This window comes from Rhamphochromis longiceps, linkage group LG12, assembly GCF_057381845.1.
Source record: "Rhamphochromis longiceps isolate RC_006_pf linkage group LG12, R_longiceps_female_GT1.1, whole genome shotgun sequence".
Classification (NCBI taxonomy): domain Eukaryota; kingdom Metazoa; phylum Chordata; class Actinopteri; order Cichliformes; family Cichlidae; genus Rhamphochromis; species Rhamphochromis longiceps.
The window spans coordinates 4,388,709-4,404,753 of record NC_140568.1 but is presented as its reverse complement, the minus strand read 5'-3'; the positions used below and the strand labels follow the sequence as shown (position 1 = coordinate 4,404,753).

The 16,045-nt window shown below is 40.7% G+C and overlaps 1 protein-coding gene across 1 annotated transcript; it reads left to right on the top strand.

Annotated features, from left to right (window-relative positions):
- The first annotated feature begins 7,399 nt into the window (after window positions 1-7,399).
- On the top strand, window positions 7,400-13,399 carry asphd2 (aspartate beta-hydroxylase domain containing 2). Its single transcript, XM_085424427.1, has 4 exons — window positions 7,400-7,765; window positions 8,843-10,059; window positions 10,515-10,628; window positions 10,796-13,399. Exons 2-4 carry the CDS (start codon window positions 9,195-9,197, stop codon window positions 10,924-10,926), a joined length of 1,110 nt encoding a protein of 369 aa, XP_085280553.1. The 5' UTR covers window positions 7,400-7,765; window positions 8,843-9,194; the 3' UTR covers window positions 10,927-13,399.
- The last annotated feature ends 2,646 nt before the right edge of the window (window positions 13,400-16,045 follow it).

Below are 16,045 nucleotides of genomic sequence, written 5' to 3'. Positions count from 1 at the left end.
TAATATGTCATGATTGATTGTGTCGAATGCTTTCTTGAGATGCAGAAATACTCCAGCTGCATACTGTTTCTGATCTATAGCATTTGTAATCTCCTCAATTGATTCGATTAATGCCAGAGATGTTGATATTTTTGATCTGAATCCATATTGACTGTCAGAAAGTAATTTATATTCATCTAAGAATTTGTCTAATCGTTTATTAAACAGGTTTTCTAGGATTTGGGATAATTGTGGAAGTAAAGAAACAGGCCTGTAATTTGTGAAATGGTGTCTGTCCCCAGTTTTATACAACAGCACAACTTTAGCTATTTTCATTTTGTTTGGAACTTTTCCCGTCTCAAATGATAAGTTGCAAATATATGTTAGAGGTCCTACAATTCTTTCTATGACCTTCTTGACGATTTTCATGTAAATATCATTACAATCAGTAGATGTTTTATATTTGCACATGTGTACAGTGTCAATTATTTCTTTTTCCTCCACTGCTGTGAGGAACATTGCTCTGCCCTATGCTTGTATTTCATAAGTGTAAAATGTATCCAGCTGATCCCTTACCAAAATTAGATATTGTGCAGAAGTCAAACAGCACATCATTGAGGATGATTCCAGTGCTTGGAGAGAGGAATCTGGAGCCAAATCTGTAAGTACAAAATGCTAAATGATCTACAACACATACAAGTAGAGACATTTTACAAAGCAGCTTCTAAAAATAATCTCTTAAACCTTTTCAATCTTTCAGTTTTAAAGGAAGACACATTTTTGATAGCTGCTTCCTAACAGTAAAACAGATTCATCCAGACACTGACATGTGGTTGATGCTGCTGGTGACAGACACAGCGGATCCATCTTCGGTCAGCACAGACACATGTGTGGTACCCATGCTCTCCAAATACGATGTGATGCCGTAATACTGAAGATCATGAGTATTGCTGATCAAGCTCCATATATTGTCTGCAAAGCTCTGTGATTGCAAAAACAAACGCATTAGAGAAAATAATGAGAGACAAAGACAAACAACAAATTAAAGCTGAATCTTAAAGAGATTTGAGTTCAAAAACCTCTGATACTTATTTGTTTAAAATTTTATGCCTTTTTCTAGTTTGAAATAACCATCAATTTAGTAATAATAATAATAATCATTTTTTGAAACCAGGAGCTTCACTTAAATATATTATCTATATTTAGTGTTTTGTGCTGGAATGTTGCTATTTTTACTCCAGTCAGATCTAAATACTGCTTCCACCACTGTTCAAGCCATAACTAAATCAGTTATTAAATTAAACAGCTCAGCTCAACACATTAAGATTTCAAGAAAATGTCAGTTTGTGATTTTGTGATTTCAAAGTGTACATGAGCAGCAGCTCAACAGTCTGTGTCTATTGGAACCTTTCATGATGTTGAGGATGAAGGTGAGGAGGGCTCCTCCTGCAGGGGGAAGAGGGAAGTACATCTGGTATTCTCCCAAAGACATATTCCACGCATCAGTCACTGTAACTTTACACGAGGCCGAGTCCTCCAGTGTGAGGTTTCCTCCTGAGCAAAAACAGTGAAACAAATGAATCTGTTGAGCAAAACTGAACACAACGCATCTTATAATCAATACTTTTAATTGATCCAGACAACTCACAGTGTAGCCTGTGAGGGATCATAGCAAATATTCACAGAGCCAATTGCTTTGTTTGTTTGTAGTTAGATCATTGTGCTTGGCAGACATAGAAAATGGTCAGAAAAGAGAGCAGGATGAAACCTGTCTGACAATACCTGCTTGCTGTATGTCAGTGATTAAATCCTTTTTTATTGTTCTGATGTAAAACACATCTGCCCCCTGCTCTGCAATCATCTCCAAAGTTTTTATCCAGCTTCTCAAATTTGACAAAATCATGGCTTTTAAGCAGGTTCCCAGTTATATATGAATAAAACGTCTTAAAAGACAAACATAGTGAGAGAAAACAATCATCATTTGATCCTCATATTTTTGAACTCACATTGTGGGTGTATTTCATACCGAAGCAACAGGGTTCTGTCATTTTTAACAGTCTCCGAGTTGTGTTGACCTTGGAGTTGAGAAATAGGGAATCCTTCTCTGGCTAATTTGATGGTCGGCTGAAAGAGGTCGGCCCACGGCAACTTCCCATAAAGCCTGTGTGGTTCTGCACTACCTCGAATTTCTCCAGGAACACCAATCAATTTACTATCTGATCAGATGAATAATGGATAGTGCTGGAAGGTAACGCATACATCTGCTCGTGTTTTGAGTATACTCTAATGTCCTGTCCTCGTATAATTAAACTTCAACTGATTTCTAACCTACTACATCACAAGGAAACACTGTACTTTTTAAATGCTGTGTCCATTTATAACTAGTATGTTAGAGATAAATATTTAGTTTTATTAGTTTTACATTTATTTATTTGTTTTGCTATATTTACATATTTGCACTTTTCCTGGTTTAGCTAAGTTTTCAAGATATGATATAGTTGCCTTCCTTTGTATTTATGCAGGCCTACATGTAAGGATGAAGGAAATAACTCAGGGATCTATACATAAGCAGTCTCTGGTATCATTGCTTTGCTCATCTCACATCTCTCACACATATTATGTTTTATTTTATGGGGTGGCAGTGGGGCGGGGTCATTAACTGTATACAACAATCTACTACTACTACTAAAATTAGAATTAGTAGCATTTTTTTTCAGTGAGTTTCTTACCGTTCATTTCTAAGATTTTAGAAAAGGTTGTGGCTAAGCAGCTTATAGCTGTTCTAGATGAATACAGCATTCTGGATAAATTCCAATCTGGCTTTCGTAGAGCTCACTCTACTGAAACTACACTTCTTAGAGTCTCCAACGACATTTTAATGAGATGTGATGCAGGAGAATGCTCCGTTCTGTTGATGTTGGACCTGACCTCCGCCTTTGATACTGTGGACCATCATATTCTGCTAGATAGGCTGAGAGACTGGGTGGGTATATCAGGGGCTGCTTTGGACTGGTTTGAATCCTATTTGCATGAACGATCCTTTTCTGTGGCTACCTCTAAGTACAGTTCCTCTTCTACTTTTCTTGCCTATGGTGTGCCACAAGGTTCAGTTTTGGGGCCTTTATTGTTCTTACTGTATTTACTTCCTCTTCAACACTTATTGAGCACTTTTAAGGACATTTCGTATCACTGCTATGCAGATGATATTCAGGTATATATCTCCTTTAAGCCCCATGATGTTTCCAAGCTACAAATTTTGCACAAGTGCATAGACTCCATTAGATGTTGGATGGCTGGAAACTTTCTTCAACTAAATGAGGAGAAGACTGAAGTTCTTGTTTGTGCTCCTAAAACTTTTGTACCTAGTGTTATGGAAAACTTGGGTCCACTTGCTACATTTGCAAAACCGTCTATCAGGAGCCTTGGTGTTAGTATTGACTCAGCTCTGACTTTGGATGCCCATGTAAAATCTTTGGTTCGCTCCTGTTTTTATCATTTGAGAAACATTGCTAAGCTGAGTCCCATTGTATCGCGCTCCGAATTAGAAATTGTCATTCATGCATTTGTTTCATCTCGTCTGGACTACTGTAATTCTTTGTTTACTTGTTTATGTAAAGCCTCTTTGGATCGTCTGCAAGTTGTTCAGAATGCTGCTGCAAAGCTTCTGACCAAGTCCTCCAAGTTTTCCCATGTCACACCCCTGCTGATTCAGCTGCACTGGCTCCCCGTTAAATTCAGGATCCAGTTTAAGGTTTTGACCTTGACTTTCAGGGCCCTGCATGGACAAGCACCAACGTATATAAGTGAACTTTTGCATCCATACATTCCCAGCAGGTCCCTGAGGTCATGTGACCAGGGCTTGCTTGCTGTCCAGCACACGAGGCTGAAAACAAAAGGCGACAAAGCTTTTGGAACTGTGGCCCCCAGATTGTGGAACTCTCTCCCTTTGAGCCTGAGATCTGTGGACTCAGTGGTCACTTTTAAAAAACAGCTAAAAACCCATCTTTTTAAACTTGCTTTTAGTTGATTTTTATTTTTAGGTTTCAGCTTCTGTGAAGCACTTTGTGATTTTTATCTTGAAAGGTGCTATATAAATAAAGTTTTACTTACTTACTTACTTATCTCAGTATCTCCCATGGAGAGACTCTGGCAGGCAACGCCTTTTCTTGCACCTAAAAACTTCTTTCTTTTAATGGTAAAGTATACAAATCGATTACATCAATTTATTCTTCAGTTATTTTCTACCTCAGTTTTCTCAGTATTAAACTTTGCATTTTTCTTCATTTTATTTATTTATTTATTTATTTGCTTTAAAGTAAACAACAGCAACAACAACAAAAAACTTTCAAAAAAATCCTTTTGTTCCTTTTTGTCTTTTCCCTCTAAAGACATCCTGACCAGGCTCAGTGGTTGAGATGGAGGAGCATAACAGCAACATGTTAACAGAAACTGCTGAGGTTCTTGGATGAACTGAAAAACTTCAAACGAAGGAAAAGTTGAGTTTATTTTCTGTAAAGCTCAGGTGGAACTTGATGGGGTGACATTGAAGGCTCCATTCTGGACTTTGTCACACTGGTACATGAAGAGAGGTACCAAGAACAAGAGTGTGCACTGTACACACACACAGCGTCTCAATTCAATGCTTGCTCTTCAGCTGGTGTCACTTAGCAGTTTTGTCTTCCTGCACAAGCAGAGGTTTTTGCTCAGGAAGTAACCGTGACCTGGTTTTCAGAGATTTCTCTAACATTTAATGGTCGTGAAATATGTCAAACTTTTCTCCCCTACCTAATATTAAACAGCTGCGAGCATCTTGAAGACAGCAGAGAAAATAGTGGCACTGAGGATTTTGAACTATGGCACTCAATATGCCCTACCTCCACCCTGATTGGAGGATAACTGCACTTACAACATTCATGGACATTACACCTTATTTATAAACCGTATTTCTATTTATACTTCAATGCAACCAACATCCTTACCTCTTTAAACTGTATTTATTATAGCCTTATTTAGTATAGTTGCAACAGCACCCCCCCACTTGATGTGCAATATCACTGATCACACTGCACCTCTCAATGCACCTCTCAATAGATGGCATGTATTTATATGTATATATATATGTAAGCGTGTATGTGGAAATATGTGTGTGCATGTATGTACGCATGCATACATGTATATATACACATATGTATGTATGTTTGTATGGGTGTATCCGTATGTTTGCAGGTATAACCTGTACATATCTTTCTTGTGTAAATGTAAATTTGTGTGTGATTGTGTAAATACTTATGCTATTGTGTACTTCACACACTTGGAGAAATGCCAAACAGCCTTTCATTGTTCCTGTAACAGTGACAATAAAAGCTATTCTATTCTTCTATTCTATTCTATTCAAGCGATGCCACTTCTGGGGATTTTTGGACACAGGAGGAGTGTGTACACAGATCCTTATTGACTTAGCTGTTGTCTACAGTTCTAATGTCTCCATCAGAATAAGCACTTCTAATTGTACTTTGCTCATGTTTTATTCGGTGTTTTATTTATTATATGTCCTGTTCTAATAAACTTAAATTTCAGGAACACCTTCTTTAGATCTGTTCAGTTTTATTCATATAGCACCACTTAACAATCAACAGTTCTTGTCTCAGAGCGCATTATATCGTAAGGTAAAGAATCGACAGTGGTACCGTAATCTAGGACAAATGTTCACTCGGATTCATTCATGACGTGAATGCAATTCTGTAATCAAAGGTGTGTTTTTGGACATAACTGACTGCATATGTATACTGTATCATGAGTGCACAGACATGGATGTAAACCACAAATTAACTGTTTGGCTGAGTCAAAACAACCATAGCAGTGATTCTAGCTTAAAGGTGCTCTGGATATTGTTAAATATGCAAATATGGTTAGGTCCATAAATATTTAGACAGAGACAACTTTTTACTAATTTTGGTTCTGTAGATTACCATAATGAATTTAAAATAAAGAACTTAGGTGCACTTTGCGGGCAATGACAGCCTGAAGCCTTTACCGCAGCAGCTTTCAGTTTCTGTTTGTGGGCCTTTCTGTCTGAAATTTAGTCTTCAACAAGTGAAATGCATGCTCAGTTGGGTTACGATCAGGTTGGCCATTCAAGAATATTCACCTTCTTTGCTTTAATAAACTGTTGGGCTGCTTTGGCTGTATGTTTTGCGTCATTGTCCATCTGTATTATGAAACACTGCCCAATCAGTTTGATTGCATTTGAGCACACAGTATGCATCCCAGTCTCTTTGTGTTGCTGAGTTCACCCGTTTTTTTTTCTGTATTTCACAGCATGGACCAAACTATAGATTTTGCCACCCCTAATATTGTAGCAATTTCTTGAATGGGTTTTTTCTGTTTTTGCAGCTTAAGTATGGCTTGTTTCACCTGCATTGAGCGCACCTTTGACTGCATGTTGTTTGTTCACAGCACAAGCTTCCAAATGTAAGCACCACACCTTAAACCAACTCCAAGCCTTTTATCTGCTTAACTGACAATGACATAATGAAGGAATTACCCAAACCTGCCCGTGAAATAGCCTTTGAGCCAATTGTCCAAATACCTTTGGTCTCTTATAAAAAACATATGTTTCAGTAAACAGGTTAAAAAAAAACTAAACTAAACTTGTGTCAGTGTCCAAATATATATATGGGCCTAACTGTACTGTTAATTTTTTTTTTCTTTTTGTCAGTGTTTGTCAGATGTTCTGTTTAAAGAAAACACTTTGGAACCCCTTGAATGCGAGTACATATATACACATTTACATAGCGACAAAGTGACTTCAAAGAAAATAAAAATGCTCAAATTTTTAAGATTGTGAGTTGAATCCTTCCAGGAAAGGTTGTTTGATGTGTACTGTCATAAACTATAACCAGCAAACTATTGCTTTGTGACTGCTGTGGGTGAAATCAGGGCAAGTTGCAATGCATTTTGGGAAATGATGTCTCCAGAAATGTTAAACAGCAGTCGATGGGCGAGCCATGAGACATGCGGAAGAGCTCCATCAAGTAAAAATAATCAAGAGACCAAAATCAGAGGGAAGGCAGTTTTTCTTTCAAAGTAAAATAACTGACTACAGTAAATTGAATCTCAAGACATTTGTTAATGGTGTTCCCATATATTACTTTTACTGCCACGGTAATTTATTACTTTTTTCGGAATTATTACTTTTCTTAACATTGTGAGGAAAATGCCAAGACCCTAAATTAATTTATTGAAATCTTACATAGCTAACACAATTTTATGCACAAAGGTTAGTGTGTGGTTAATGAGGAAGCTCTTATCATAATAATAATAATTATTGTTGTTGTTGTTGTTATTTGTTTAGGGACAGTTTTACAGCAGAATCTACGACTGAAAGTCTGCCCTCCTCCGCTTACAATTTTAGACTTTTACTTTGAAAGTCATAACCGGAAATATTGGTGGGTATTCCTTTCCTTTCTGTGTTGGGTGGCTTCCCTGGTGGAGCTTTTAGTATTTACATCAATATTATCTGAAGCCTGTCCTCCGCTGCCGTCCTCCACAGACAGCCAGACAAAGATTCCTCCTGTCGGTAGAACAGCTTCTCATTTCTGTTTCTTTCTTATTTTCTGTTGTTGGTTCCAGTCACGACTTCTTTTGTGCATTTTGGAGCTGTTTCCTGTGATGTTGGCGAGTGATATCCGTCTGCCGTGTGCACTGCAGTGGTGCGCAGCTTCGCCTGGAGAAACACCTGTGCGCCGGTCTCTTCGACATGCCCACAGTCATGAATGTTGAGTAGGTATGAATCTGAAACCCGCCTCAGACACTCAGGTAGAGGGGAGGAAACGTGACCTTAGTTCTGCTTGTTTACCGAGCCTTGTGGAACGTTACAGCTCATCAATATTTTGGGCATCAGTTTGTAGACAGCTCGATCCCGGTGGCAGCATCCGTGAGTGCTCGGATTACATTCAAACAGTGGAGTGTTTGGAAGAATGAGCGTTTTATATCGCTCTCCTCGGCAGGGTTTGGTGGTCAGTGTGTCCTAAAAGCAGCGAGTGTTTGTCTGTGTGCGTGTGTAGGGGGGTGTGGGGGCGTCTTGATGGTGTCAGACAGGATGTAGGGGAGGATCTGTTGGAGCAGGATTACCCGACCATTTTTGGTGAGAGCGCAGACTGGAGTTCTGATCACAGTTGACGCATTGCACTCCTCGCATTCTGGCTGCCGGTCCCATTATCATTATATAATCATACTCATGTAATCCAGCCTTTTTATTATTGTTATATACTCAGCATACGATTCCACAGACTAGAACCCGCTCCCCCTTCTCCTTCCTCCCCCCGAGGATCCATTTATGCAGCTCCTGCTGAGCAACCTATGAATGCCAAATTATAAATGTGGGTGGGTATCAGCAACTGTTTACGTTTATATAATTCACTCTTCCGAGCGCGTGCGTGTGTGTGCATGCGCAAAAAAATAGAAAAGGGGAGAAATTAGAATTAAATGCAGCGATGTACCCATGACTCATGATTTTATAGAGAGGAGAACAGGGGTGTGTGGGTGGGTGTGTGTGTAAGGCTGAATTCAAAATTGTGTTCACTGTGTGTGTGTGTGTGCATGGGGTGCAGTTGTTTTGAAGTCAATAGTGTGTGGGTGACTTCCAGCAGCTGTGTTTAACATGTGGTGGATCCAGGATGGTAAGTTTTTGTCAGAGAGGCAGGTGTGTCTCACACAGATACAAAGCAAAGTGTAACGAGTCCCACGTCACACCGTAAACAGAGTTTGGCGCACTGATGGCACCGTCCTCCTGCTGTGAATTCTATACCCTCCTGTCTTCTCATGGCCCCCCTTTTCTCTCCCTTCTGTCTTTGTTTTCCAGAGAACTGATAACCCTAAGGCGTGGTGTCTGTCTGCATTTGTCTGAAAGAGCAGGAGAGGCAGCAGCAGAAATACCACACGGCCAGACATCATGCAACGAGAAACCTTCACTCGCTGCAAAGTGCTGAAATGTTGGGCCTGAAGAGCGAGCGTGTCAGATTGAATCAGCAGACTGTTTCCATCATGGAGGGGCGATAAGAGCTGCTTGACACTAGACCCGTGGCCCCGCGTGTGAGTGTGTGTGTGGTTTACGGCCACCTTTCAATCACAATCAAGAAAAGACACATTCACTGATCCTTCCCCATCATCGTTTTGCGTTTCCTACCGATTCAGCAACCCAGAAACGAGCCAGAATGGAGTGGTCACTAGAGAGTGTGAGGGAGATGGTGGCTGGAGGGATGCAGTCTATAAGGGAGTGTGAGATCTGTGCTTTTGCCATAGCCATGTGTGTGCTGCTGCTGTTTATGTGGTACTGTTATCGGGTGGGCCGGGAGCATGGCTCTAGCCCTCTGCGTGGGAGGTATCTAGCTGGCACGGGACGGATTGGAGGTGTGGTGGGGGGCTTCATGAGTTCAGACTGTCGTAGCAGGGGGAAGGGAAAGCACGGATCCATGCTGGAGGAGCAGAACGGCTTTGCTTTCTGTCAGTCGTCAGAGTGCTTCCGCTGCACCAGCGCTGGAGAGAGCCTGAACCAGAGGCTCTATCACAGCCTGCAGGAATACGCCAAGCGCTACACCTGGTCAGGGATGGGCAGGGTGCACAAAGGAGTCCGTGATCAAGGCCGGTACCTTAACAGCCGACCGACCATCCAGCGGCCAGAGGTCTTCTTCCTGCCCGACCTGCCGTCAGCGCCTTTCTTCTCCAGGGAAGTGCAGAGACATGACGTGGAGCTGCTTGAGCAGAGCTTCCCTGCACTCCTGGCTGAGTTCGAGAGCATCTACCACCAGCCTCCGGGTCGCAGCGGCTCCTCCCTCCCGCCGGGGTGGAAGGCCAACAATACTCCTCGCGGGCAGTGGTGGACCTACTACCTGGTCAACCAAGGCACCCCTCTGGTTCTAAATGTCAGGAGATGTCCCCGAGCCTGGAGGGTGCTGGGCCAGCTGCGCACCTTCATCTCCAACAACGTGTTTGGGAACGCCTGCTTCTCAGTACTGACTCCCGGGGCGCTCATCACCGAGCATTACGGCCCGACAAATGTCAGGCTCCGATGCCACCTGGGTAAGAGAGTTCACTGAACTGGAACTAATGAGTCTCAGTGTGAATTTTAAGCCAATGCAACAGCAGATGATTTCAGTGTATTTATAAGGAACAACGCAGAGAATCAGCTGCTCTTGAAAACCTGAATTCTCTTGAGTCATGGAGGCAAAAGGCTAAAATGTTGTGTTATGCTAGAAAATGTTTTCATGCAGCTGAGCTTTGATTCCCTTTCCATCTGTACCCTGTGAGATGGCTCTAAACAGTCACGTTTATCGTTACGTATGCAGTCATTTTAGTGAGAGTGTTTAGAGCAGCGTGCTGTAATGACACAGGGCCCTTTATGACCTGTGCATTAGGCCACCTGCGCAGTAGAATCCAAACAAAACAAATGTTTTAAGTGCATTTATTTTTGAACTATTATAACGACACATTGGCTCGTTTATTACTTTGTTGTTTTTTTGTCTTTTTCTCGACAGGTCTCAGAGTGCCCCCTTCCTGTGAACTTGTGGTTGGTGGAGAGCCGCAGTGCTGGTCTGAGGGCAGCTGTTTGCTTTTCGACGACTCCTTCCTTCACAGGGCTTTCCACGAGGGTAAGAAGGCATTAAAATTCAATCTTGGCTTAGGCTGTGTCATTTTATTTATTCTAAAAGAGGATTGGCCTAATTCAATCCAGCAGCTAAGGTAGATGTAGAGCCTTTTAATGCGAGTCTGTTATAGATTTAAGTTCACAACATCGATTTTGTTTTTATGCACGCAGGGAGCCAGGAGGACGGCCCCAGGGTGGTTTTCATGGTGGACCTGTGGCACCCCAACGTGGCCGCCGCTGAGAGACAGGCTTTGGACTACATTTTTACACCGGGCCGTTTAGAGGACAGGGAGGGGAAATAGGTGTGAGTGAGAAGCCGTGTGTCCAAGTGAGACACAGATGGCATTTAGGGAGGTGTGTGTAGTATGAGAAGCAGCCCTTTTTTTTCTTCTTTTTTTTCCTGCCTCCAGACCAGCTCTCACATTCACTGTGTACATATTCTCCAGCTCATGCAGGCTTGCTCTTAATTCCTCTTAGCACATGACCAAACATTGGGCCTCTTTTATCAAACACCTTTTCTCTGTCTAATTGTATAAAATGCAGCCATATTTAAAAGTTTTTTTTTAAATAGAGGTTAGTAGGTGCACGCAGCCATTTTTATTAATGTGTAATAACACCATAGCAGGGACCTTTTGGCTCATTTCTTGCTGTTGTGTTGCTTTATTTTGAATCACTGAATGTTTATTCGAGTACAGATGAATGACGTCACCGAACAGCAAAAAATTGGGGATTTTATCTTCTACTTGCGTCACATTTATTTCAGCAGCAGTATGCTAATGTGGGGCAAAGTCTCTTTGCGAGCCAGGTAATAGCGCGTCACTCTGTCGCGGAAGTCTTTCACAGCACACGTCGGTCCATAAGTCAGTCTGACCTGTTATGTCCCAAAGAAGTGAAGTCATTCTGCATGAATTAAAGACCCCTCGCTTCCTTCGAGGCCTTAAGAAAGGCAATTGGTGACAGCCAACATCTGTTAACTCATTTTTAACTTCATAATATTTTTCTGTAACACTGCTAGAGTGTCATTGTTGAACACATCCTTTATTTGTCTTTTACGAGTCACACTCCGTCTGTTTGAAGCAAGCCATTTTTAAGAGCCACAGTTCTATCTGTGCCTAAGGTGACCAAATAAGGAAAACCTTGTCGAGATGATGTCAGTCGAGCAAAATAGTACAAAAAACCTTTGGGAGCAAAGCATTTAGAGCTGTGTGAATGCTGAACCTCTGCCCTAAACTGATTACTTTTCCATAACTTTGCCTCATTATTTAAACCTTTGACTGTGTTTATTTTGGCAATACCAGTTTTTTATATATAGTGTAGTGTACACTCACTGTCCAGTTTATTAGGTACACTTATTCATTTGCTCATGAACCCAGATCATATTAGCCACTCGCATGGCATAATCGAGGCAGCCTCTGTGTGTTCAAACTGAGCTTCAGAATGGAAAGAAAGGTGATTTAATAAATTGAAAGTGTCATGTTTGTTGTGTGCCAGAAAGGCTAGTGTGAGGATTTTAGAAACTCTAGGTTCACTGTACTCAAATGACCTCCACATTCACCAGAGCTCAATCCAAAAGAACACCTCTGGGATGTAGAGAAACAAGAGAGTAGTCATGGACGTGCCAAATCTACAGCAACAGTGTGATGCTATCATGTCAATATGGACCAAATTCTCTGAGAGCACCTTGTTGAATCTGTGCTACGATGAAAGGCAAAAGGGGGATCCGACCTGATGAATCTAATAAAGGGGGTATGTTTCAGAAAAGCTTGAAGTTCTGCTGGGGGAGATTTGATAATTCAGCTTTTTATCATTCAGCCATATTCCCAGCTCAGCTGTCAGAGGGTTTCATTTATAGTAACATATAGAACACACTTTTTCCTTTTTATTGAATGTTAACATATTGTTATTGATTGTAATAATTTATATGAAACCACCACATGGTTAGTGATGGAGTAAAGGTGAAGAAAAGGCTCCGGTGTTTGTTGGCGTGCTGTGCCAACTGTTGTGATACGCACATCAAGACAGATTCAGCCATTTGTACAAAATGATTTAATAAGCAGTGCAGGATCCTTCTGGAAATCTAATTTGGAGCTGGGTGCCGTGTTGGATTTCTGTAGTATTCCGACCCAACTGGCAGCCGTTACGTAGATACGGAAATAGAAATGGATCGCAGATAGAGCTGTAACAGTGTTAGAGCAGCTACAGAGGAATGTTGTCTTTGCTTGTCAGCAGTAAGGCGAACCGATACATCCATGTGTGGTTTGCTAACTGAGGTCCAATGCCGATCATGACGTGATTGTTTACAGACGCAGCTAATGCCTCTGTCCCAGCTCCTGCCGGTGTGCTAGTCAGTCGTGCTCCCCTTTGGAAACATCCCCCCGCTTTCACAAGACATGGTTAGGCAAGCACATTTTTAGATCCGAGTGTGTGAGTCGACCTGTGCCGTACCACTGGAGATGAAGTGTTTTTGGTAAATTTACTAAACTCTTGTAATTTGGTTGCATTTGATATGAGGTTTGTATTTCTGTAAATAAGGTTGAGGTAAAAAACAAACAAACAAAAAACACAAAAAGCAAAAAAAAAAATGGAATGGTCTCAGATGTTTGTTCTTTTTTAAACAATTGTCTTCGATGCTTCAGACTTTTGTGTTGTCCTGATTTCTAGCTAAAGTGATTGCATTTCATTGTCCACTTCAAAGAGCCATCCATGTCGTCATTTTGATAGATTAAATTAGCATATTCTGTAAAATGTTTATAAAGTAAAGCTCTGATGTTCTGTGATGGGTTTATATTTCCCTTTTCTTTCAATCACTGTAATTTTGCAGCACTGTATCTATTCTCAAGGCCACAGTCTTAACTCTTTAACAGCACTTGATGGATATATGTGCACAGTCTAAAAGCTAGTGAAAATGAGTCTTCAGCAGCTTTACTAGTCCACTGCAATTCAAGGTACCCATCAGTTCTAATGTTTACAAAGGCGTGATCATTTCCGAGCTGTCGACGGCATCGGATGACGCTGACGCTCAGCTGTCAGTGATTGGGTTCGAATCATGAGCGCTGTTAATCCATCTTAGAGAATGAAAACTGTCATTCCTAAAGCTTTCTACATGATGATGGGGCAACCGTTTTGTTTACATTTGGACTGAGGATTTGTTGTTTGACACCTTCTTGTGTGAATTTTGAACAGTATTTCTGTACATTTAATAAATGGTCGAGTATCTTATTTAACCAGCTGGTGTCTGAATTCTCACTTGCACGCAGGAGTTACAGATGTGAGTCGGAGGTAGGCTTCAATTTGCTAGAGAAAACTTGTGTGAAGGATAAAGTCTTATGGTTTTTTACTTGCACAACATAAAGCAAGAGTTTGTTCCCTGTTGTCATCTAGATGCAGTTTTATACTTTTGGCACAAGGAGGCATACCAGTGCAACAATGTTGTCACTGCTCCGGTTTCTGCTTGTGACAGTTATTTCCTTTCAAACTTGTTACTTGTATATGATGTCAAGTCAGAAACACTGTGCCACAATGCAAAAATTTCAAATGAAAAAAAATTGTGTGTCTCCTATACAGTGCTGTCCAAAAGTCTTGAGCCATCTCTCATGTCTATATTTTGTTTCTAAGCAGTCAAACTTTTGTGTAATTTTTAAAGTGGTCCAGGCTTTCTGAAGGTCATTCAAAGTTTTTCTTTGGACATTGGCTGCTTTTTCACTCATTTTCAGTACAGTGCTTGTTTCTGACCAGAGAGGCACATAACTCAAGTAGATAACAGACAGCTTAGCAAACAGCCACTTTATTACTAGCAGTCTGTCACAAAAACACAATTTCTTCCGATTTCCCATGTATTTTCTTGAAGACCACCTAAAGACATGACAAGAAGAGAGTTCAGGCTGAGTTAACAAATAAAGGCGGTCATACCAAATACTGACTTTCAAGCTTGTTAGAATTGTACAAATCCTATTTTTGCCTTATATACTGTATTTATATGTATATTTGCACACGTTTCAATTAAATACTACATCTATTTCCCCTTCTCCTGGCAAAATATAAAGAAATGAGTGATAGCTCAAGACTTTTGCACAACACGGTAGATCAGTGTGGTTTGTATTTGTAGTACCTCTCTAAAGTTTCATTCGTGTTTCCATACGTGGGCTTTATAGCTCTGATTGTTCAAGGCCTGATGCCAATGCCACAGAACAGGAAACACAGTGGTTGTCTAAGCTGCACCCTTCATAGGCACAACATTGTCATAGTAGTCTGTGCAGTAATAGTTGATGTTGGTGGAAGGTTAGACCACCTTTAAGATTATATAGTTATTGAAATGTAAGCAACATATATACAAACAAGGATTATCAGTGGATAAAAGATATATGCACTGCACTGATGTCACTGAGTCAAAGAAAAATTCAATAATAAGCAGGTAAGTGCAAAAACATACAAAAAAATCTTATAATTCAAACCAGGAACCTTCCCGTCTTGCTGTGAGTAAAGTGTGCTAACCCCTGCCAGCTACTGTCACTCACTGCACTGAAGTTCCTGGTTTGAGACCTGGCTGGGGCCTCTCTCTGTGAAGTTTGCATGTTCTTCCTCCATGAGTTTCCTGTGGGTAATCTGCTTCCTCCCACAGTCCATGCTTTTCCCATAATGAGATAAACAAAGTACCTAAAGTTTATATAGTATATAACATTGTATCAGTGAGGTTAAATCTGGCTTGCAGTCCAAACTCCTGTGATTGGTCAGTAACTCTAGAACAATGCTATAAAAATGCTACTTTATTGCAATGAGTTCCTTTTGGTGGTCACAATGACGCAACAGGAAGACAATCCAAATCCATATCGAAATGTGTAAATATGTTTATCTGCCTATGTGGCAGAAAGTGTAGGGTCTCACACTTCCTTTGTCTAACACTCAACTTTTCAGAGTAAAACAGTTAGAAAACGGCGCAAACCACTGTGAGACATGTGCGGGGGAGTTCAATTTTCAAAACTTGAATAGTCTTTTGTTTTACATAAGAGCTTACGGTGCATAATAATGCTTTCTTTTTATTCCTTCTTCCTCTGTTGATTGTTTGTTTGGGCAGTTTACATTAATAAAACATTAGCAACATAACTTTTTATAGGGTTTAAAGTTTTATATTTAGGACGAGGTGGATCCAGATCCCGACACCCCCTCCCACCACCTTGACCATTACATAATTTTCGAGGATGCTGGCCAAAAACAAATTTGAACCACACCCGCTCTAGCCACGCCCCTGATGGTGCAGAATAGCCACTTTCTCAGTTTTAGGTAAATATTATCCAAATGCGTAGTTCTGTCATTAATTAAAGCTCCTGTGATATTTATTCTCCACCTGTTGTGGTTCACGTTATTATTTTTAGAGTCTTTGAATTCAAATTTAAGGAGCAGATTAGTATCTGTTATTTTCTCACT

Coding starts and splice junctions, on each gene's coding strand:
- asphd2 (XM_085424427.1), top strand. CDS start 9,195: ATGGAGTGGTCACTAGAGAGTGTGAGGGAGATGGTGGCTGGAGGGATG. Junction 10,060..10,514: donor CAGGCTCCGATGCCACCTGG/GTAAGAGAGTTC, acceptor TTTTCTCGACAG/GTCTCAGAGTGCCCCCTTCC. Junction 10,629..10,795: donor TCACAGGGCTTTCCACGAGG/GTAAGAAGGCAT, acceptor TTATGCACGCAG/GGAGCCAGGAGGACGGCCCC.